General features: G+C 35.1%; 1 protein-coding gene across 5 annotated transcripts in view; it reads right to left on the bottom strand.

The window, feature by feature from the left end:
- JMJD1C (jumonji domain containing 1C) overlaps positions 1-25,027 on the bottom strand; it is a 315,528-nt gene that overhangs the window by 14,832 nt on the left and 275,669 nt on the right. For 4 of the 5 annotated variants that reach the window (XM_032842168.1, XM_032842143.1, XM_032842164.1 and 1 more), the window contains 13 exons: positions 22,433-22,605; positions 19,741-21,950; positions 14,828-15,029; positions 11,986-12,200; positions 10,748-10,900; positions 7,358-7,447; positions 6,757-6,884; positions 6,349-6,562; positions 5,617-5,831; positions 4,648-4,923; positions 1,396-1,564; positions 759-849; positions 144-274 (listed from right to left, as the gene is read on the bottom strand). In XM_032842168.1, the coding sequence (XP_032698059.1) occupies positions 144-274; positions 759-849; positions 1,396-1,564; positions 4,648-4,923; positions 5,617-5,831; positions 6,349-6,562; positions 6,757-6,884; positions 7,358-7,447; positions 10,748-10,900; positions 11,986-12,200; positions 14,828-15,029; positions 19,741-21,950; positions 22,433-22,605 (4,267 nt within the window). Of the gene's footprint in view, positions 1-143; positions 275-758; positions 850-1,395; positions 1,565-4,647; positions 4,924-5,616; positions 5,834-6,348; positions 6,563-6,756; positions 6,885-7,357; positions 7,448-10,747; positions 10,901-11,985; positions 12,201-14,827; positions 15,030-19,740; positions 21,951-22,432; positions 22,606-25,027 lie in introns of those variants that run through there. The other variant, XM_032842175.1, reaches the window with a different exon arrangement.

Genomic DNA, 25,027 nt, shown 5'->3' with positions numbered 1-25,027 from the left:
TACTGATAGGGAAATAAAAGACTTCAATAGATTACTAAAAAATGAATTTGACAGAGCCTAAAAATCACTAGTCAATTTATCTTTGGACAGAAGTTAAAATGTCATAGAATTCCAAGTTCACAGAAATGCAAATATATACCTACCATAGGCACTGCACAACCTGGGTCCTAGATCAGGGCGTACAAAAAATCCTGGCAAATGAGAGGCCAAGTTGAATTTTCCTTCTGGACTACAATATTCTGGCAATGGTAGGCTTTTTAAAAGATCTTCGTATCTGAAGAATAACAACATTGACTTCATCTGAATACAGATTAACTTTCTTGGGTGCCTTCATATATAAATTTTCAAATACAAATTTTCAGGTTGTTTAAACCTTTCCTTAAGGATTCTGACAATTAACACTTCCCTTGACTTCATTTAGTTTAAATGAATGCCTAACACAAGGACAGAACAGAAGTGACACGGAATTCTGAACTGCAATTCTCTTTCCCTAAACATAGCAAATTAAAAGCATCAAGAGAAGGGAGGTCATAAACAGTACCCTGCATCCTCTGATATTAGCATTTTTTCCTTTACTAACCTAACATAAAGACGTAATCCTGCTGAGAACAGAGATTGGGTTTTGTTCTTAATTTATTCTTAATTGGCAAGGAAAATGCCTGAAATAAAATACGTAATTCCTTATCCTACTTTTGGGGATCATCTCAGCCAATTTCAAAAACTCAAGGGTTAAAATAATAAGTTTTAAAAATATATACCTTGCTGGCATCATAGTCTTGAAGTCTTCTCCTGAAGGGCAATCTTTCAGTTTTAAAACAACTGTTTCTCCATTTTTCGTTTTTTGTCGTTCTATAAAGAATGCAGTTTATTATTAAAAGGTAATTTCTGCCTTTTAATTTTTATGTTTGGAATGAATGACTTGATTATTGTACAGTATGTATTTAATGAATGCTTGCTTACTGAGTTTAATTTCTTATGTACTTATATAGTATTAGGACTTTTATTCCTTATGTATTTAGCTATTTGTAATATTGCAAAAATATTCTTTAAAAATGTGTTTACAAGTGTTATTGAAACTAGTCTTACATTTTTACTTCTAATTTTCTAAGTGTTTTACATAGCATATAATTCTCAAAGGTTTATGGGGTTGCCTAAAATATTCCCCATATGATATAAGGAAACATGGTATAAATAACTTATTTATGGTCAAAGGATATTAGGGGTAGAACCAAGGAATAAGACCTAGTCTCTTGTTTCCAAGTATTTGTCTCTTCTTTATTAGCCAAAGTAATATGGAAGTTTCAAAGATTAAAAATCTGTTAAGTCATATTTGCAATTTATAATTTTGGGGGGCTATGTTTCAGAAAGCAGTAAAACAAACAAAAAACAACATACTTGAAACTTCTTCAAAACCATCCCAGAATTCCTTAACATTGGCATTTGAAATAATGCTGTCTTTGCAGTTCAGGAGATCAGCTTGGTGGTCTCCAAAATCAAGACTAATTGACTCCGCCTTCCACAAGCTAATGTTCATTTTCTTATGCACACCAGAAACCACTGCAGGCTTATAAATAAATAAATAGATAGATCGATAAGTTAAAAGGTATATGAACACTTCCAAAATTTGATTTTATACACATATACAACAAACACAGGTAACATGTCAAGTTTTAGGACTAATGACAAATTGTGAAAATAAAAGGGACTTCTGAAAATAGTTCCTGACCTGAAAAGATACACATAATATACTGTCAATAAGAATATGTAAAGAGAGAATGCCATGTAAATACATTGCCATTTTTTTTTAAATTAAAATTAGCGTGCAGTAAATTTTCAGGAACAAAGTCTTAAAAGGCTACCCTAAAAATTTCAGTTCTAGGTAGTATAAATATGAATTTTGGGCTGCATTATTTATAGACTAATTTTTGAAGATAGAACATAACCTACTTATATATATCTTTATGTGTGATATATATAAAAAGATTTTAACAACATACATATAGTCCTTGAGATTAAAACATAATTTGTATCACTTAAAACACATACACACGTTCTTTACTTCCGGAAGGATCATAATAAATAAAAATATTAAACAACAAGGCAAAACATTAAATTTCAAGCTTAATGGCTGACTCCCTGAAAGTAAATCTTTCCTTTAAAATCATATGAATTTGAATTCCCTCAAGGCTATCTAACCCAAAAACTTAACAACTCAAGATTTAAAGCTTCTAAAACTCCCATGCTGATGTAAAAAGACCTCTACAACAATCTGATATACTATCTCCAAGGTTTTGGGTTTTAAAAATTCCGTTAGAAGCAAAAGTCTGGGATATAGAGAACAGAGAAATTTGTGACCTGAGATTCTCTTGTAAAATACAGTATTTATTAAGTCTTCTTAAACTTCATTAAGGTAATTTTATTTCAGGAACTATAGAGCAGAATACCCTAGCTAGGGTTCTTATCGCAAAAGGTATCTCAAAAAGAAAAGAAAAACAACAAAATTACCTTAAATCTGGTTAACGACTTACTTGGGGGACCACTACATTAAACTTCCCTTCAACAGGCTAATAATACATCCAACTATTAAAAATAGGCTCAGCAATTAATTAACTATCGTTGGCAATTCAGGTATTAATTCCCAGTCCCTATTGTGGCTATCCAGTCCTGTGCCACGCTTTCTAATGGTAAATCATATTGTTAAAAAAAAAAATGAGGGGCAAGTTAGCTGGTGTACTAGAATATTCTCAAGCAGAATTCGTAGGCTACCAACATCATCATCATCTTCTCAAAATACTAAAAACCTTCCTATTTTGATTCCTTGCCTATACCCTTATTTTCCTCTAATTCAACTTCCAATCTACTTTTGCTGTCAATTATTTTAATGTCAATTTGACTCATCAATTACTATCATCTACAGGATAAAATTCAAACTCCTTAGTGTAATATACAAAGGCCCTTCATAATCATAACCCTAACTACCATTTCTTACCAATCTCCCACATAACTCTTTTATCTATATTCCAAACAAAACTACTTAACAGTTCCCAAGCACCTGATGCTCTTGTTTATTTCCAACCTCTTGTTCACATACAGAAAAATTTCACTTAACCCCGGAGGCATCAATTCAGACTACCATTTCTGAATTAGTACTCTAGCCTAGTCATTGCCTCTTTTGGGTTTTTACAGCACTTTAACAAAGTTCTTAGAGTATTTAACATACTTATTAAAATATTTATGTGACAGCTCAAGCACATACCAAATCAAGTGGTCTAAATTATGACCTGCCAATGGCATCAGGGCTTCAAGGGGAGCCAACCAGAACACAAGGAAGAAGAAGAAGAAGACGAAGACAAAGACGAAGAAGAAGAAGAAGAAGAAGAAGAAAAAGGAAACAAAAAGCTAAATATTGGGGTGCCAGGGTGGCTCAGTCACTGGGCATCTGCCTTCGGCTCAGGTCATGATCCCAGGATCCTGGGATTGAGCCCCACATTGGGCTCCCTGCTCAACGAGATGCCTGCTTCTCCCTCTCCACTCTCCCTGCTTGTGTTCCCTCTCTCACTGTGTGTGTGTGTCTCTCTGTGTGTCAAATAAATAAACAAATAAATAAAATCTAAAAAAAAAAAAAAAAAGCTAAATATTATGTATGTGCAATACATAGGTATGAATTTTTTCTGGGGAGAAAGGAACCAAGTTTTCTTCAAACTGTGAAAAGGATCAGTGACCTAAAAAGATTAAGAACCACTGCACTAAAATAACTTATTCATCTTACTTGTTTTTATATGACTTAATTTTTATATCCTTAATGGCCAGCACAAAGACTAGATTTTATGAGGAGCTCCGTAACTATCTGTTGAGTGAAGTAAAATAAAATTGGAAACGATGTTTTCCAGAAAGAAAAAGACAACATAAATACTAAATTACGCAAATTGTTAATTTTGTTCAAAATTTCTTTTTTTAAAGATTTATTTAATTTGACAGAGAGAGAGAGATCACAAGTAGGCAGAGAGGCAGGCAGAGAGAGAGGCGGGGGAAGGAGGCTCACTACTGAGCAGAGAGCCGGATGTGGGGCTTGATCCCAGGATCCTGAGATCATGACCTGAGCAGAAGGCAGAGGTTTAACCCACTGAGCCACCCAGGCCCCCCTGTTCACAGATTCTGCATTAATGTATTAAACTGCCATCTAAAATGAGTCCCAAACATTCTATGAAAACTCTGGTCAAAGAGAAAATAATTTTCATTTGAACAGAATTAAATGTCATTCAAGATCTGATGAATTAACGTATAAATAAATGTTCTACAGACGAACATTAAAGGCAAAAACATCTACACTTTTAGTCTGAGGCAAATGCTTCTATAGATATGAAATCTGTTAACTGGACTAAAATACAAATGTAAAAAAGGGAAGTAGCACATTTTGTAAACATATGGCTTTATTAAAAGTCTCTCGACTGATAGCTATAAAATTAACATCAATCAGTACTTCCCTTTTAATTCATATAAATCTGACCAAAAAGAAGAATTCAGAAAGAGTAATTCTGGTAACCTTTTTGTTTTTGGTATCTTACTTCCAAACGTATTAAGTACTATCTTTCCCCTTTCTTCCAATCCAACCAGTTTCAGTTTCACTAATCACCTTAAAATACTCACTTGTCCATGTTTCCAACACTCTCTGAAAAGCTTCCAATTATTAATATTTTTATAATCTTTAAGCCACAGAATATGCTGCTCACAGATCCAGGAATGTGGTATATCACTATATAATTTGTTTTCCTCCATGGGTGATTTTCTGCTCTCTTTAGGCTCTTCTTTCGGCTCTGGTTTTACATTTATTTTAGAGGCTTTATTTGGTGGAATTTTGTTTTCAACAACTGAAGCAATTATGTCATCAAGAATGTTTGGCATGGTCCTTCCACTTTTACCACTCTATTTGGGAAAAAGTTTTATTTTGAGAGGAAATGTATACATTTTTAAACTTTCACTTTTACTACTAACATAGCAAACAACCAACACGAACATTTTGTGTTCCTTCAAGAATATGTAATCATGTCAGTGGATACACATCTGTAGTCCCTACACTGTTTCTAACAGATAGGAACCAGAAGTTTGGTAGTCTTCTATGTTAGAAACTACCAGATCTGCAGAAACTGTAAGTGTGGCCTTTTACATATTTTAGGACTAGTGCAGGGGAGACAGGTGGGTAGAATCTCCCATATACTTCTAAAGATCACTAAAAATTTGTGCCTACCTACGCAGTCATTGTTTTTAATTTTCTTCTGCTACATAATTAGAACAAAAACTGATTACTAAATATTTTGAATAATAAAACATTAACCATGTGATTTGTTTCCCCTACTAGATATGTTGTTTGCAAATTCTGAAAGAGTCTCTTAGGGCTCTTCTCGCAAAAAATGCCCCTCCCCCAGCCATTTTCACCTGGGGGGAAAACCCCAATCTCCAGCTTTTAAGCTATGAGATTTATAATGCAGGTGGAAGCATGCTCAGCGGTAAGTGTATTTTATTTCATCTGCATCTAGTTTGTAGTTCTTGTGTAGTTCACAGCCAAATCATCTAAATTTAAGGTCCATATGAAAACCAAAAATCTGGCATCTTACTCACTGGGGTTCCCATTGAATACACAGGGGCAAAGGCAATCCCAGCATCTGTAGAACCCACACGTAGCTTGCCAGCGGTTGTGGTCAGCAAATCTCGTAAAGTTGAGCCTTGTTCATTATTCTGGGACACAGGAGGTGATGTTCTGCTATTTGGAGAATCAGGGCTGTCTTGTTCTTGCTCTTCTTTAATTTGCTTTTCAAGGGCAAATTCTTTGTTTTCTGAAATACAACATTTACAAAATTCAAATAAAATAAGCATGCTGTGAAAGTACAGAAAAAACTGGGACCCTACATTTGATAGTGAGAGGTAAAAAGTGTAGCACTAGTGATTTATTCACCTGAACACACACCAGAGGATGGATTAGATCCTTCAAAATGGAGTCAAACAGTTTGAATATGAAAAGGCCTTCCTCAATATCTTACACATGTAGCTGAGTTTGCACCTGTCACAAATGAAAAATGCTACAGCTAAGACAGGGAGAAAGTATAGTTTAAGTTACAAATCTACTGCCCTCCTGGCTTTAATGATATGCTCATCCACAAATGATTCTGTAACTAATTTTGATATAATCATAGGAAGGTGAGTTCCTAACAGTAGAAAACAAATGTTTTCCTGAATCTAAGCCATTCATAATGTAAGCAAAAGACAAATGTAAATTGTAATAAGTGAATATTACACATTAATGTACATTTTGGTTATATTATGATCCTCTATTATATACTTAATTATATTTACCTTTTTTTTCCTCTCTGGACTTTTGCTCTGCAAGATCTGCTAACCAATGAAGCGGTGACTGGGATTCTGGAGGAGTTAACTTGCTGTCTGTGCTTACATCACTCCCTGGGCTGCTGTTGCCTTTACTCTCAGACTTCTGAGGGTTATTCTGCTGCTGAGACTCAGGCATGCACAGAGAAATTTTATTACTGTGATTAAGAACATTCTGTAAAACCTGTAAGGATAGAGCAATTGAACTTTTAAAATACTACCTTTTCATTCATTCAAAGTTAAAAGTAGTAGTTATATTTATACAGTAATATAGAAAACACAAGTTTACCAAACACAAGTCCTAAATTGGATTTCAAATACCAAAGCTGAGTACTTTAACTACACGTTTCATTTGAATAATTAGATAGCTGTACTCACTTGAGATACACCATTCATTGCAGGAAAATTTCCAACTTGTATATTCTGTTTGTTAGTGCAATGACAATGGGATTTAATACCGTATTTTTCTCTAAGAATGTGCATTGCATCTAGAAGATCTGTCAAAACTACAAAGAAATAATAGTGGTTAATAAAAGGACTGCCCCTAGTTGTTAAGATCATAAAATATTTTCCTGTTTTTCTTGTACTGGTTTTTCTGTGTCCTTTCACTTTTCTTCCCAATTTTTTCTTCATCTCTTCCATCTATTTCAGGTTTGATCATTCAGCCAAATTCATGTTCTCTATCCTTTTTTCTCTTACCTCTCCTATTAAAAACTCAGTATGCTCAAAAAAGGGAGAATATCTTAAATCTAATAAGCATTTTCATTATAGTCTAGTTCTGCCCTCTAAATGGATCCTCTGGGGCAGGGCTTGCCTTGGTAGCTTTATTACACAGAAGATTCTAAGAACTGAACAAGAACAATTCAAGATTAGACAAATCTTACCTCTCCATTCTATCATACTCCTACATACTCCTAAATAATATAGAGCAAGCAAGACCTATTACACTACTAAGTAAATAATGTACATTAATACTTACCAGAACCAGGTATAATTTGAGTTGGCATTAAATGTTTGTGATCATGAGGCTGTCCCTTCACACACTTCATCCAAGCATACAGTTCTTTATCTGTATGATTACAACATACATACTTTTATTATCTGTCATGGTTTTATAATTATAAAATTGGTGGCTTATATATAAAGAGCTTCACAATTTTTTTTAAAAGATTGTATTTATTTGACAGAGGAGAGCAAGCACAAGCAGGGGGAGCAGCAGGGAGAGGGAGAAGCAGCCCCTGCCACCCCTGCTGAGCAGAGAGCCTGATGTGGGGCTCAATCCCAAGACCCTGAGACCATGACCTGAGCTGAAGGCAGACAGTTAACCAAATGAGCCACCCAGGTGTCCCAAGAGCTCAACAATTATATAAAATGTCAACGGTAGGCTTCAATGTTCAGTTTTTTAAAAAATAAGACAGCTCCATCATTCTCAGAATTTTATAAAAACAAGGTACAAAATTGATATGTTATTTAGCCATTTCTAAAATTACCGTTATTTATTGTCATTAATGTATTTGTTATCTCTGCCTTATTTGATTTTAGCTTCTATCACTAATCTCCTTTTATCTCTTCACTATTTTCTGTGCCCAACAGGGCTGTTGCCTGATCTTAGTACATTAAACTGACACAAATTTGAGGCAACTGCTATTTTCCTTTTATGCTTTCAAGACATGTAGAGGAACTGCCATGAGATGTCAGAAAGCTGCTATTTTATACAAAATATTTAACTGTTATTACTGCCTTCAAACAAGGCTCCATACCTAGAACTGTAAACGTACTAAGGCATAGCATGAGGCAAATACTACATAGGAAAAATACTCAATTATCTTGATCTCAAGGAAATCTATTTCTGTAAATTCAGTGACACACGACAACTAATGTTGTGGCTGTAACAGCTTCAATAAATATCAGAAATATCAGAAAGCTCATTATAGTCATTATATTCAGCATAAAAAATATCTACAACTATTATTTCATGAAAAGCTTCAGAGGAAAGAAAGCTTTTCTTCAAGAGCTTTCCAACTAGAGGCGCCTGGGTAGCTCAGTCTGTTAAGAGTCTGCCTTCGGCTCAGGTCATGATCCCGGGGTCCTGGGATCCAGTTCCGCATCTGGTTCCCTGCTTAACAGGGAGTCTGATTCGCTCTCCCTCTGCCCCTCTCCCCTGCTTGTGCACTCTTGCTCTCTCTCTGACAAATAAATAAGATCTTAAAACAAACACCAACCAAAACCCCAACTTTCCTTTCCAGAGCCTACATAGTAACTTATAAATGTTTTCTGTTTATATTTTAGACATGCTAATTACCACTATATATAGCTACAATCTAGTCAATATGAGTTTATTACAATATTTAACAGTGAAATAGATATATAGATAACAGAGTACAACTTAAGGCACAAAGGTTAAACTATAAAAGAGATACAGTGACTGACAGACTATGCTTTTAAAATTAATAGTACTATGAATATCAATAGCAACACAACTAGTATTATATATACCTTATCTTATTCAAAAAATACAACATACTTATATATATGCATATAATGTAGCTAAATATAATAGATTTTTTAATTTGGAAAAGGAAAATAAAAGTGATATGGAGCCAGAAAAAAGGAATATAAAATGCATATGATGAAGTGTTATAACGGTGCAGCTAATTCTATTATCAGAAAATATCCAAATATATTTTTATAATTTTGAGAACAGTAAATGCCTAAAATCCATTCTTTTTAAAAAAAAAAAAATCTATTTACTTATTTTACCGGGAGAGAGACAGAGAGAGCACGTGCAAGCACACATGTATACTGGAGTGGCAGAGGGAGAGAAAGTTCCAAGCAGACTCTGCGGAGTACAGAGGCCAACGCGGGGCTCAATCTCACAATCCATGAGATCATGACCAAGAATCAGACACCTAACTGACTGCACCATCCAGGTAACCCTAGAATGCATTCCTTACTACAGTTTCACGTTTTACTCATATTTTCCATCTTTTGCATATCACAGAAACATCCAGCCATGATGTTTGGAAACATGTCCCTACTCCAGGGGTCTTTTTGGTTAAGTGCTCAGTGTTTAAGAAAAAGTTAGAAAGACTTTCGTTACCAGTGTTTATCTATCTGACATAAAATTCTGAAAAAGATCATTTTTAGATGTTAAACAGTTTCTATCACTAAACATGACTTTACTTCTAATAATTCCACAATTTGAATCCTCTCATTTCATGATGACTTTATCCCAAATTACTGAAAAATTTTAGATTAATTGTATTAGGAAGCTACTTCCAAATGTGCCTTGGATAAACGTTTTCTAAAAACACTTTAAGCATGAGAAAAGGTGACTTAGTTACTTCCTTTTTAAATATTGTATTATCTCCAGCTGTACTAACATGCAGAACACCTGTTTTTGTGCCATTTTATCTAGAAATTAGAAATAATAGCTTCAGAGATTACTTTTATAAGTAATAAAGACTTTTTCATTCTCTAAGAACTAGAGGATAAACGATACTGACGGAAGCATATTCTTGAACATTCTGATTTGAATTTTATGGTCTTAAGGACAGAGAACAAACTGAGGGTTAATGGAGGGAGGTGGATAGGAGATGGACTAGATGGGTGATGGGTATTAGGGAGGGCACTTGTGATAACTGGGTATTGTATGTAAGTGATGAACCACTGAATTCTATTCCAGAAACCAGTATTGGTTATACAGTTAATTACGTTAACTACCTTTTAAATAAAAATTTGAAGAAAAAAAAAACTTTGTGGACCAATTATTTTAAAAACTCAGTTCACAGGAGTAAGTATTCAGCTGTGACTTATGTGCATGACCATGTTTTTAACAGGTTCTAGAATGGACTTCAGGCTCCTATACACTGAAATCTGAAAGTAGCAAAGCTTAATTCTAAATTGGGCTACATTAAAGAACTACCTGCTTGAGAGGGCCCCTGGGTGGCTCAGTCAGTTAAATATCTGACTCTTAATTTTGTCTCAGGAGAATGAGATCCAGCCCTCATGTCCACGCTCAGCAGGGAGTCTACTTGAGGATTCTCTCTCCTCTCCCTCTGCCCCTACTTACACCCCACTTTTTCTCTCTAAAATAAATAAATAAATCTTAAAAAACAACAATACCACAACTACCTGCTTGAAATGAGAGAGTGGATCTTACTAATGAGGATAAAAGGATATAGATGCAGTTTTTATTCTAGAAAATCCGGCCATTAATAAACTTCACAAAGCTTCTTTAATGTAATATATTCAAAATAAAGGGAAGTAGGGGGAAAAAACCCCCTCACATACATATCATTTTCCAGATGAGTGATCCTAAAGAAAATGAACATTACAAAAATTTCAGTTTCTAGAGTTATAAACCAACCTCTGGAACTCTTCCTTTCCTTTGCCTTGTAACAATCTAAGCAGACCACAAATCCACATTTTTGGCAGACCCAATGAATGTTAAACAATGTTGCTTCACATGCATCACACATTTCCCGGACTCCTCTCACTGCTCTTTTCCAGGCAATTTTGGCTGAAATACAGAGAAATAAAAATTTAAAGGCAAACATGGCTCTTTTACACACAATTTTCACCGAAATCACAAAAACAAAAATTTAAAGGCAAACCAAGAACATCAAAGGATATATTAACTAAAGATCAACAGATTTCTTGAATTAGTAATTCCCTTCAGAAGATTTACATCTAATGGAGTTTTTCAACTGTTATGAGGGACTATATGCTGTGCATTGTAGAATATTTAGTGGCATTTGTGACCTCCACCCATTAGATGCTAGTACTCTATCACCCACCCTCAACCTTTTAGTTACACAACCAAAAATGTCTCCAGTCATTCACTGTTAAATATCCCTTGAGGGACAAACCACTGATTTAAGAGAAAAGAGGTAAAAGAAACGAACATTCAGAGTAATTCATGTTAGGTGTTTTACATATTTAAATATAATTAACTACTTTCTAAACAAAGCTATGATAGTTATTCCCATTTTATAATCATACAGTTAAAAGCAAGGAGTAAAGCTGAGATTCAAATACAAATCCATCTAATTCTAAAGACTATGATGGGGCACCTGGGTGGCTCAGTCGGTTAAGTGGCTGCCTTCAGCCCAGGTCATGATCCTAGGTTCCTGGAATCGAGCCCTGTGTCAGGCTCTGTTCAGCAGAGAGCCTGCGTCTCCCTCCCCCTGCTGCTTTGCCTACTTGTGCACTGTATCAAATAAAGAAAATCTTAAAGAAAAAAAAAAAAAAAGACTGATGAACCACAGCCCCTTCAAAACTTAAGTAATTGGTATGGACTACGCCTTTCTCTGGCAAATGCTGAAATTTCCCCATTTCACTTCTGAAATATCCCTATGATGCTAACTATACATGCAGAAACAGCATAATGAGATTGTGATTTCACCAACTGTTAATCCATTCATTACAGCCTCAGTTGGAAAATATGTTACCTTAAGTACATACAGGTGCATTTGTATGTAAAAAAAAGTGTCATCAAAATTAAGTATCAATGAGACCAGGGAAAATTAGGGACTTAACCCCATTAAGTATAGTTGAGAAATTTTAAAAATGAAATGTGTACAGTTGTATATTTAACTTCCTTACCATCCTTTTTCACCCAGGACAAAGCTGTTTTTTCCGATGTTACTAACTGACAGAACTTATCACCTATGATATCCAAGATGTATTTTGAAGTTTCTACATCTAGTTCATCATCATCGTAATTTTCATGTGTCCATAAGCTCATAGCTTCATCATCATATTGGTCAGGAGAAGAAAAACCATCTATTCTAACCACTCCATTTTTACTAAATGACAATCTGAAATATTAAAACATAAAAAGATTAGATACCTAGACAGAAATCCAGTTTTATAAAGTTGTAAATTAATAATTTACATTTTATATTATAAACGTATATTTATGTTAAAAATAAGAAAATAGAGTAGTCCTTCATATACACACATAATTATTAGTTAAATTTGACAAATTTAAATGACTCCCACAGTGTTATACAAATGGCAGTGATAAGCAGCACCAATTTTAGGTTATTCAAGAAATAAGATTTTTTCAATCAAATATAAACTATATCCAAGTGTTTGATGAGGACAAGAGTTAAAATCCTGGCCAAATGCTCCTTACAGTAATGCTGTTATTTTACACATAACCTAAATCAAGACCGTCTGAAGTTGAAAATGCCCTAAATTGAGGTGCCTGGGTGGCTCAGTTGGTTTAGCGTCTGACTCTTGGTTTTGGCTCAGGTCATGATCTCGTGGTCCTGAGATGAAATCCTGAGTTGACCTCTTGCGGGTCGAGTAACCTGCTTAAGATTCTCTCTCCCTCTGCCTCTTCCTCTGTACCCCCACCTCTAAATAAATATATACATACATAAATAAAAAGAAAATGCCCTAAATTACCTTAAGACATTCACTGGGAGGATTAAAAAAAATGCGAAGTACAGATACATTATTTTCATTAATTAAAATGACTATTTATGACTAGGAGGAACAAGGATGACACTCTCAAATGTTTATTAGGAACCCAATTATATATGTTTAAGTTCCTCTCAGCTTCTGACATCCAATTCATGTAATTACTCAACTCAGAAAATCTTAGGGTAAATGGAAGGCAAAATTGCCATTCTTTTCCTTGTTGGTGGTTATTTTTGTTATCATAGTATTTACTCTTTTTACTCACAATCAGGGGATATCAGCATATTACAGTTTATTCTCTCTTTTTCCAATGGACACCAAGAACATTCCTTTTACCACCCCCATTTCTCATACTTTTATTGCCTAAACTTTTCTTCCTTTTTTTAAAACCAGATTTCTCCCTTTGTTATAATCCATCATTTCACTTCAGCTTTGTGTTATTATTTTTATCTGACTCTTTCCTTTAAACCTGATTTCCTTTTTTTTTTTTTTTCTCCTTAGAGAAAGATGGGGAGAGCAGCAGAGGGAGAGACTTAAGCAGACTCCATGCCTAGCAGGGAGCTGACACGGGGCTCCATCTCACAACCTGAGATCATGATCTGAGCTGAAATCAAGAGTCAGACACTTAACTGACTAAGCCACCCAGGCGCCCCAACCAACTTTCCTTTTGATTTCTTTTTCATCTTTTCTGCAATTCCATGTGTACGACCTTTTACAACTATTCTTTAAAGTTGTCTGTCCTTTGGGGATTATTGGCTAGAAAGCCCATGAAGTAAAAATAAGAAACAGAATCTGTTTTCCTACCAATACATTTCTTAGAGTCTCTACTGGGCCACCAACATAGGTATATTTGCCAGAGCAAAGTGTCTCCTAACCTCTTAGGAAGATGATGCTGATGATTAGGAAAATAACAAACTAACATTAATATATCATTCAATTGTGCTTGGTACTAAACTAAGGACTTATGTACTTTATCTCATTTAATCATGAAATCACTCTGCAGTATATGTATCACTATCATTAGTATTATGCATATGAGACAGTCTTAGCTAAAATAAAGTCATACAGGAAGTAAGAGAAAGAGCTAAAACTCAGGAATGAATGATTCTACAACCCGAGACATTAACGATTAGTATCCACTGGCTGGGTGACCCAGCTATTCTTTTTGTTGAACTCTTAAAAGTCTATGGGCCCCTGGCCGGCTCAGTTGGCTGAGCGACTGCATTCGGCTCAGACCATGATCCTGGAGTCCTAGGATCAAGTCCTGCGTCGGGCTCCCTGCTTGGCAGGGAGTCTGCTTCTCCCTCTGACCCTCCCTCTTCTCATGCTCTCACTCTCTCATTCACTCCCTCAAATAAATAAATATTTTTTAAAAAAAGTTTAAAAAAAGGTCTATATATGACTTTAGTATTGAAGAATTATTTAGTAATGCTAGTATTACAGTAGAATGTAGGAGAGTAACAACAAGAAGTTGTTTTTATACTTACTACAAAACCTGTGAAATGTGACAGGACATGGTACTGACATCCTTCTTCTCCTAACTCATAATTTTATAGCTACACATTTAACAAAAGTATGGGTAGTCCGATGTAATGCAATGACTTTAGTTTAATGCCTAGACTGTTTACCTACATTTATAGACTATTTGATTGCTAGCTAATACACAGATATATATAAATAAAACATTGTTTTGGTCAAAGTATATAAACTTTTAAAGATTCCTTAAATCAAATTACTGTTTCCTATTATTTTCTAGAAAAAATAGTAACATTTTTTCATGAAGGATGAATAAATCTTTCAAAGTGAAAGGCCATATTAACACAAGTAACAATATGAATTATGAATTTAGTCCCATAGTTAGCTACTATTAAATTTACCACAAAAATGTTTAATACTCTTTTATAATGTTTCAGAAACAGGGAAGCTCAAAGGACTCATTTCCACCTTTATGTGAGACCCTAAGAATGATAGTATAATTTCCAATAGCAAATAAACCTAATTACTTATTTTCACTTACCGTCTAAAGTAGTAAAATCTACAAAACACTGGTGAATGAGTTGGTTCTTCTCCTTTTTTACTCCGAATAAGTCTACATTCCCGGCACTTTTGCAAATTAGGCCCTATCTCACAGCAGGAGTCATCCTGTAAAAAGGATTCCCCAGTTTGCTTCAGCTTCTTGACTTTCCGCCAATCTTTTAATACTGAACGAGGGATACCAGCTGTAAAACCAGTAGGAAATTATTAACAGGATTAAAACTTTTTTAAAAAGCATGTACACCCCTTGAGATAAAATTCAAGACAAGTACACAAGTGTCATAATATATTAAGACTATAAAAAAGAACCAAAGACATTATAGTTCTACGTCCTCATTAGTAACAGAAAAGTCCACAGCAGCATTTCTATTTACTCACTTTCTATTAATCAAATGAACTCTTATTGTCAGCATACTGGAAATGCAGAGCCGAGTAAATCTTCCAGCTGACTGAAATCTTTACATATTAAATATTCATATTTGTATAACAGCAAACACAGGAATCATTCATTTTCTATGTGAATCTATAGCTAAAAATATAGCCCTTCTACACAGGAATTTGGTATATGCAGGAGAGAGTTCTTTCAAGATCCACCCGAAGAACCTGAAGACCAGAAGTTAATACTTTTAGAAACTACAGGCTAATTCAAACATACTTGTATGAGTTTGAAATATTTAATCTGATTCTCCCAAGGTGAGTGTGACTCATTAAGACAAGTGCTAATTTTAAAATACCAGCATTTGAGAGAAGAGGGGTAAGCGATTTCTCTTAGTACCTCTCCCTCATGATGATGCTCTCCATTTGATTCAATATACTGACAAGGCCGTCAGTACCTTCTAGAAAATAAAAGGGTTTGAAGAAAATAAAAAAGCCAGTATTAACTTGACTTTTTGATGGTAGAAAAAAGCATCAGAGAAGTCTAAAAAAAAAACCAAAACCCTCAGATAACTAACATTTGAAGAAATTACTTATTTATACTCTACATCATTGCCCCATGTTTATTAATTTAAACTTAGCTTCTATAATAATACCACCTCAAGTTATCACTCATCTAGAGGGCAGATTAAAAAATTAAAAGCAGGGGTGCCTAGGTGGCTCAGTGGGTTAAAGCCTCTGCCTCTGGCTCAGGTCATGATCCCAGGGTCCTGGGATCGGGCCCCACATCGGGCTCTCTGCTCAGCAGAGAGCCTGCTTCCTCCTCTCTCTCCGCCTACTTGTGATCTCTGTCAAATAAATAAATAAAATCTTTAAAAAAAAAATTAAAAGCATGTTTATTTAAAAACAACCTATATTGGGACAAGCCAATATCAAACTCTTAAAAGTATACTTACAATATATCTGTATGTCAGGTATGAGATTTACATAATTTGCTATTTCTGTCATGTTAAAACAACATATTTCCTACCCTGTGTTTTCTAATTACTCACATGTTGTGGAACAGAGACAGTATAACTATTCTCCTGAGACTCTACACTTCTTGCAGAAACATGTATCAGACCTTTAAGAGCTCCCACTATCACTTACCTGCGCATAGTATAAGCGGTACAATGACAGCAAGGTAACACATCTTATATTGTGTTTAAGCTCTGGGACGACCCATTTAAAATCTGCTTCCAGTTATTAAGACCTTTAAGGACTGTTGCCTGGTTCTTTAAAATGACATGTTTCCCCCTGTTTTATTTCTAACTTAGGGAAGCTATTTGGCTTAATCCACTAAAGAAAGACCTATTACATGCGCACAAACCACTTATGGAATAAAATGTTTCCAGAAGCCTTATATAAAGGGTTTATTATCTCCTCCACTATATATAAGACAGATTTTCCCTATAGAAAGTATAAAAAATTCAGAGCTTTTGGAAGTCAGAAAGAATGACAAAAATGGTACACCACTCAAATTTTTACTTAGCACATTTGCTTCCAATCATTTACTTACTTGTTTACTTATTACACTTAGAATAAGCTAAATTCAATCTATTTCTATTTTGACTAGAAAACAACTATTAACCAATATGCTTTTACATGCCAGATAACAGAACAGTTCAAAGAGTATGGATAACCATACCACTGTGAACCACTTAAACAGTATTATAATAAAAAACCAGATATTTCAAAGCAAATCTCAATTCTGTGACACAAAACAGACACTCAGAGCTACTTTTTAAATTTAAACGGATGTGGGGCGCCTGGGTGGCTCAGTGGGTTAAGCCTCTGCTTTCAGCTCAGGTCATGATCCCAGGGTCCTGGGATGGAGCCCCACATCAGGCTCTCTGCTCAGCAGGGAGCCTGCTTCCCCCCTCTCTCTGCCTGCCTCTTGACTGCTTGTGTTCTCTAGCAAATAAATAAATAAAAATCTTTAAAAAAATTTTTTTAAATGTTTAAAAAAAATAAGTTTAAATGAATACATGAATTACAAAAACATGAAGGCCCAGGTCATATAAACAGTTTTTGATATTTTAACTTTTGCTTCTAAATTGGGCCACACATCACGGTAATTAACTCCTTTTACAACTATTAAAACAGTATTTGTAAAATAAAATAACTTTCTCTTTCAATTCTATATATCTTAATTTATTGGCAACATCTAAAATCTAAACTTTGAGAATAAGATATTTAGTCAACGAAAAATACCTAATATTCCTTTTATCATTAGAATATTTTCAACCTTAGTCCTCAATTTATTAGCAAATCATCAAACAGCTGCTCTAGCCAACAGAAAACTAGGGAGGAAGAAAACAGGAAACAAACACATGCTAACCTTTAATCTCTGATGTCATCACCTTAAAAAATCTTTCTTGGGATACAGAAATTAACTGATTATAATAAAACCAATGGTTTTATCACAGGGCTTATATTTAACTTTGATTAGCAATTTCAGTTTATAAAATAAAATTATATAAGAATTTAGTCATAGAAAAACAGCCAACTTTTAATTATCATTATGAAAATGAAGCAGATATTAAGACATTCCAAAACAGCAGATAAAATCTATTGTGCCTAGCTTTAGAATGTACTAAGAAACACAAGTTTCTTTATAGGCGTTATGTGTATATAATTAACACATTTATAACAGTGTATATAATCACATTATATTCTCTAAGTACAGACTTAACTTACTCTTTTTGACTATGAAATAAGGTCGTATTTAATCCATGAGAGAGATAATTCACTCAAATTTGGAAGTTAGATTCATAAACTACCAATTTAGAGAACTTTTCTAGATAGCCATAACAAAGGCTAGACAATCCTGGCCATAATTAACAGATGACAATTAACAGTCACTTATTATTATTTTGGACTTAGGAATAGATGGGGCTTAGAATACTCTCTCTGAGATTAATTTTTAGGTACTAAGGAGGAAGAGATTTGACTAGGCATCACAAGTTGAGGGGAAAGTACTGATTCCAGTCTGTGTCTCTGAACTCTTGGGAACATGTACATTTGGTCTCAAAATGAAATAGAACATGTACTTCATTAAGAGTTAATTTTATAAATTTTCATTAAGAGTTAATTTTATAAATTTAATGTCACAAGAGCTTTCTAAGTGTTAGAAGCTGGAAGATTCCTACCTCCATTTTCTGTAAATTTAACTCAAGTATTTGTATACCAAATACTAAACAAAGGAAATGTTACATGAAACAGAAAAGAAAACAATTACTGACCACACTAAGTCTCTTAAGAATTCACTGGGGAAGCAGAACACATGAGAAAGAAAAAACAACACTGTACACAATCCAAAAGTCAAATAAATGGCATGGATCCTGTATCCTCCAATGTCAATGTCCCTTTCTTTCTTCTGACTATGTTTGCATTTAGTCGGTCAGTCTCTCTGTCTCTAGTTGAGCTTGTTTTCCTTTGGTCTTTTACTTTCTGACTGTCCTTTTCTATGATTCCATCCTCCTGTTTTTCTCTCCTTCACTTTGCCTCAGGCTTCTACACAGGCATACAAAAAAACCTCATTCAGTGAAAAGACCCAAATAAGAGGCTTTAAGCATCCAAATGCTTGTGAAAGTACTTTTTGAATGTCCACACTGTCACATATTTCCTATCTTGTATGTGGATGAACACACAGGTAGAGTGAACTATTAAGTGCTTTCTGCATTGTGTAACATAACTAAAAAGAAATAAGCAAACTGAGAAAAACCACTTCTAGAGTAAAAACATAGAAACACTTTGTAGTGTATACTACTGGCAAGCATCACTTATTTTGTCCCGCTGAGGCCACAAACAAAATGTAAATATTATCAGTTTTGAAACGTTTACTTACAAAAATTCTTCTTGAATATAGAAATGAGCACACAAAACCACAATCCCTTCCTTTTATTTAGCTTTTACCCATTGTTAAGAACTTCCTGAGAGAGTAGCAGTTATTAGTTAAATAGAAGGTAATGTCAATAAACTTTTGATACCAGGTAAGAGAAATAGAGCCACATCCACATTAATTGAAGCAATTTTCTTCTTAAAGGAAGAAAATTGTACTTAAAGGAAGTACATGTGAATAGGATTTCTTTTACAACTACATCATGGTAAAGGATTCTTAATTGTAAGGAATCCTCTTTTGGTGTGATTTCAACAGTTCTTAGAAATGGTCAAAATTCTGAGTAACTACTAAATTACATATTGGCTTTTTGTCAATATGAATGCTAGGTAAAACATATATCTACAAGTCTATTAAAAATGGAGAGACAGGTCTTCTCTCATTTCCTTTTACGGATACTTGTAAAATGCAGAAATGAGGTCAATGAGCACATACAATAGACAAGGGCATGCAAACAAAGTCAAGACGCCTTTTAGCTCAGTAATCTTTTGAGAAAGACACCTTTATTTCTTTAGACACCATTATTTCAAGAACATACAGCCCACTTTACCTAAGATTAAAAAAAAAAAAAAGCAACTTACCACTATTACTGTTGCTCTGCAATTTCAGTTTACTTTTTTCTTTGGCACTCCTGCTGAGGACCCCATTGGGTTTTAAATCTTCTTCTATGTCACCTTTTCTCTTCTGCAAATCATTTTGCTTCTTTTTGTAAGTTGGCTTAGGTTGCCTCTTAGTCCTTTGCTCTGACTTGCTTTCACTTTCATCTGAGTCTCCACTTTCAGAGCCAGATTCATAAGTTCTTTTGGCTTTTCTCCTACTGACTTTATCATCTTTTACATATTTATCAACTATGATCTTACTATCTACATTATTTTGTATATCATTAGATGTAGAGGCTATTAAATTGACAGAACATGGCTTAATAATTTCTGATACAGAATTCCCTGAATTTTCTATTTTATTAGTATTTTTATCTTCCTCTGAGTGTCTAGTAAGCCAGGCCTTTTTCAGCTTAGTATGGTAGTTAGGTTGACTTGTCTGGGATGCTTGCCCATTTCCTACAGAGTTTGCTTTGTTTATTGTACTACAGACTACAGTGCTATCCAAGAGAGGGGAGGTTGTAGATGTCTGATTTTTCACAGCATTAGGTTCAGTCTCAGTGACATTACTACTTTTATACTGAGCTGCAGCCAATGCTGCCTTGTGCTTTTTTAAATGGATAAAATCAGTTGTGCCTGAGAACCCAGAACTGGGCTGAGCAGCACTTCCTGTCTGACTACTGGCTGGTGTAACTGGAGCTGTGGTGCTGACCCTGCATTCTTTTATTTGAGCCACTGAATGACTGACACTTTTTGAAGAGGTACATTCTAAGGATTTAGAGGCCAAAATGGTATTTGATAAAGAGTAAATTATTTCTGAATCACCCCAGCTGGAAACACTAGTGGTAGTGGAAGCAGATGTGAATACATCCGTTTTGGTATTACACATTGTATTTACAGCAGACATGACTGAACTGGGAACACTGCCCTGTGAGACAGCCTGGACATTTTTTTCAGATTTTATGTGAGCACTGTCTGAAATCACACTTGGCAGAATGATTCTTCCAGTCTCTCCAGCTTCTGCTGGTTTGAGGCAATCTGTTTGGTTTGCCCCAGTTGAAGATCTTTCACTAACTCGATCTTTGGAACCTGACTGCATTGCTGGCACACTCTCAAGTTTTGTACGAGATGGTGGACGTACAATGACAGATGCCATAGCAGCCTGTGACTTTCCACTGCTTTTCTCTACATGCCATTCAGCTTTCTCTTTATTGAGGTTATTATTAGATTTCCACATTTCTGACAAACTTTGTTCAGAAGAACTCTTAAAATGTGCCTGAGAGTCTTTTGGCTCTGGAATTAGAGTTGGAGGCTTTTGTGATTCTTGAACTTTCCCACCAGCATTTACAGGCATGACTGGGGTTAAAGTTGGAGGGGAAAGACTACTATAGTTGCTTTCCTTTCTTTCCAGGCTGTGATGGATTGGTGGATGAAATACTGGTGCTCTGTGTAAAGCAGGCATGCTCCGGAGTGCATTTGTAGAAGAAACTGTCAAATGGGTAGGACTCCTACAATCATTTCTGAAAGTGGTTACTGAGTGAGAAGCAATTTGATGGGGAAGATGTTCTGGTATCTTGCCTACTAAACCTTCACTTTCTGGTTGGTGTTTAATTAAAGGTGGAGGCTTTGAAAGAGATGAAATAAATGAAGTCAGAGTTTGAGGATTAGCTGCTACTGCAACAGAATTACTCTGCTTTTCAGTGTAAATATTTGAAACCTCTTTGGATGGATATGACCTTGGTGGTTCATTGACCACACTATTAGATAATGTAGTGAAATAGTTACTTTGGGGCAAACTCTGAGGCACTGAGTGCTTCATTTTATAAAGATCTGATACTGAACATTCTACATCTTTGTCTTGTTTGAGGATGACATGGCTTTTAGGGCTAGAAGATGACAATGGTACTCTGGAATAATTATCCCTCTCACCCTCAAGCCCCTTGATTTTAGTTGTAAAGGGAGCAACATCAATACTTTCTTGAAGGATTCGACGGTGTTCCTCCTTATATTTGTGTAATCTCTCTCCAGTCTCCTGGGGTTGTCTCTGTAATTGATTCAGTACAGGATCCACAAAATGTCTGTGCAATAAACCATCTTTTCCAGTCTGTGACCTATTTAGATCCAAGTCATTTTTCGCTGATGTGGATGCAACAGAACGTAATGGTTCAATAAAAGCTTTCCTCTCCAATTCTCTGTAAAGAAAAAAACATAAAGGTTTCTATAATAAGTTTTTTTTGAATGATATGAAGATAGCATCTATGCAATATTATGAAAGTAAAACACAACTTTGCATTTACTTTAATACTCCTGAGTAAATTAGAAAATATATCAAAATGGAAAGAACAGTACTCATTCAAAGCTTACTTTTAAGATGTTTATTAACTTAAAATAACCTGTTTAGAAAGTGAATTAAGAAAAACTATAAAAGACAAAGTGTTTTTGTTTTGTTTTGTTTTTTTGTTTTTTTTGTTTTTTAAAGAGAGATACAGAGCACAAGTAGAGCAGCAGGCAGAAGGAGAGGGAGAAGCAGGGTTCCCACTGAGCAGTGAGCCAGATGCCGGGCTCGATCCTACCTGGGATCATGACCTGAGCCAAAGGCAGACACTTACCCAAGTGAGCCACCCAGGCACCCCAAAACAAAGTATTTCTAAGTTTTAGGCATTAGTGAACTTACTCTTTATGGTGATCTATTAAACTTTTTGTCAATGGTGGACTGGAATGTGCTGTAATTTTAAGAGACCGATGAGGCTCTGCACTGGAAGGTCTGACAGGAATGTGACTAAGTAATCCAATACCATCTGCTGAAGTCACAGGGGTGGGCTGATGTAACCAAGGACTGGGAGAATTCTATTTAACAACAATAACAAAAAAAATATATATATGTATATCAGACTTCAGTTACTAGAAAAAGCTAAACACAATATCATCACAAGACTATAATGTATATTTATGAAGCATATGACTTTTTCTAAATGCATCTTACGAAAAATATTCAGACAAATAACTAACATAATTATGTGGATTTTTCCATGTGATGGAGAAAAATCAATCAGCATCAAATTTGTAATTTGCAAAGATTTGTTATTACTGAATGTAGATCTTGAAATCACTGCCTTTAACTTATAAATGTACAGAAAGCCTAGTTCATCAGATTTCCAGTCATTCTAACACCAAAAGTATACTGCTAATACAAAAACCAGAATGTTAAAGTACATGTAACCAGAAACAGAAATATCAAGTTCATTTGCCAATATTTGTTGTCAAAAATAACAAACTTTTTCAATATAACCATTTACTTAGAATAGAGAGATTTTATTTTCAAAGCCCACTTGTACTCCGTTTCACTATAAGCTATAAAACACTGTTGGATCATTAAACTTGGGAGGTATGGAAGTGCAACAAAATTAATTTTTTATATATCAATATGCTGCTTTTCTCATTCTGAGTATTTGGTGACTTTTTTTTTTTTAAGATTTTATTTATTTATTTGAGAGAGAAAGGGAGAGAGAGAGAGAACCAAGTAGGACAAGGGAAAGAGGGAGAATCAGACTCCCCTGCAAGCAGGGAGCCCGACACGGGACTCAATCCCAGGACCCTGGGATCATGACCCAAGCTGAAGGCAGACATCTAATGACTGGGCCACCCAGGTGCCCAATATTTGGTGACATTTATCTCTGTGTTGATATTTAAAACTCTCTAATTACATGCTTAAGGAATGTTTCTATACTATGACACACTGATGTTTTTTCAGAACATACTTTATGGAGTTGTATACCATCACGATATTGAGAAAATATGATCCCCTTTGGTTTTAACAAAGAGAGTAAGTTTTACATCTCAAAGAGATAACGCAAAAGCAACAGATATATCACACCAAAAACATGCTCCTGTAAAACTGCTTAGATTAGAAATATGTATTATAAAGCACAAATCTCACATTAGAGGGAAAACTATATATATACATGCATGAGGATTATTCAAATATGTTTAAAAGGACTCAGTTCTACATGATCCAGAAGTATTAAGTTGCAATCAATTATGGTAATAATTAATTTCTGAGTTTTTTCTAAGTTTCAGTTTTGCAAGATGAAAATGTTCTAAAGATCTGCTGCACAACAACGTGAATATACTTAACACTACTGAACTGCATATTAAAAAATGATTAGGATGGTAAATTTACTGTTAACTGCTTTTTACCACAATACAAATTAATAGTATTTAAAAAAAGATTCTGGGGGATACTTGAAGAGCAACCTGGGCTGCACCAACAACTAACTTGTGTACTGGAGTTTAAGATACCAAGTCTCACTATTTTTGATATCGGGGGTGGTAAAGACCTCAACAATCATTTCTTTTCCTTTTTTTTTTTTTAAGATTTTATTTATTTATTTATTTGTCAGAGAGAGAGAGAGAGAGAGAGAGAGAGAGCGCGCACACGCGAATGAACAACTATGAGCAGGAAGAAATGGGGAGGGAGAAGCAGGCTCCGCACTAAGCAAAGAGCCCGAGATGGGACTCGATCCCAGGACTCTGGGATCATGACCTGAGCCTAAGGCAGATACTTAACTGACTGAGCTACCTATGCATTCCTCAACAATCATTTCTTAGTATGAAAAGAAATTTGGCTAGAGAAACCACATTAGCTCATGAAGGAGTAAGAGCTCTCTATACCACCACCTTCAGCAACATTCCTCATATTTGATGTTGGCAGGATCTCAGCCCCAACTTTACTCCCAAATACCATAAGTCTCCAACCTAAGCACACTCACAAGAACAAGGGCCTCAGAGAGTCATAGCTTGTAACATACCACCAAAATATCTAACTGGAGGATATAACAACAATCTGTCTTAAAAATAATTTGATGATGGGGCACCTCGGTGGCTCAGTCAAAATGTCCAATTCTTGATTTCGGCTCAGGTCATGATCTTGGGGTTGTGAGATCAAGCCCTGCATCTGGCTCTGAGCCTCACATGGAGCCTGCTTAAGATTCTCTCTCTCCCTCTCCCTACCCTCTTTAAAAAAATAGTAAGATGATCATACATACAGAAGTCTCACAATTTTGTATAAATTTTACTCTACAAACTTCACTTCTAGGAATTTAGCTGAGCAAAATAATTATAGATAGGTACCATAATTAGTTATGAAGACATTCATTCTTCATAATAGACATGTCAGAAGCAATCTAAGAGGTTTTACTTCTTAATTTTAAATTGTCTTTTTAAAATAAACAGGTGTGGGGTGCCTGGGTGGCTCAGTCAGTTAAGCATC

The sequence above is a fragment of the Lontra canadensis genome, unplaced genomic scaffold (assembly GCF_010015895.1).
Source record: "Lontra canadensis isolate GAN:19392208 unplaced genomic scaffold, GSC_riverotter_1.0 scaffold3, whole genome shotgun sequence".
Classification (NCBI taxonomy): domain Eukaryota; kingdom Metazoa; phylum Chordata; class Mammalia; order Carnivora; family Mustelidae; genus Lontra; species Lontra canadensis.
The sequence above is the reverse complement of the archived record's forward strand: the minus strand, read 5'-3'. Positions and strand labels throughout refer to the sequence as shown.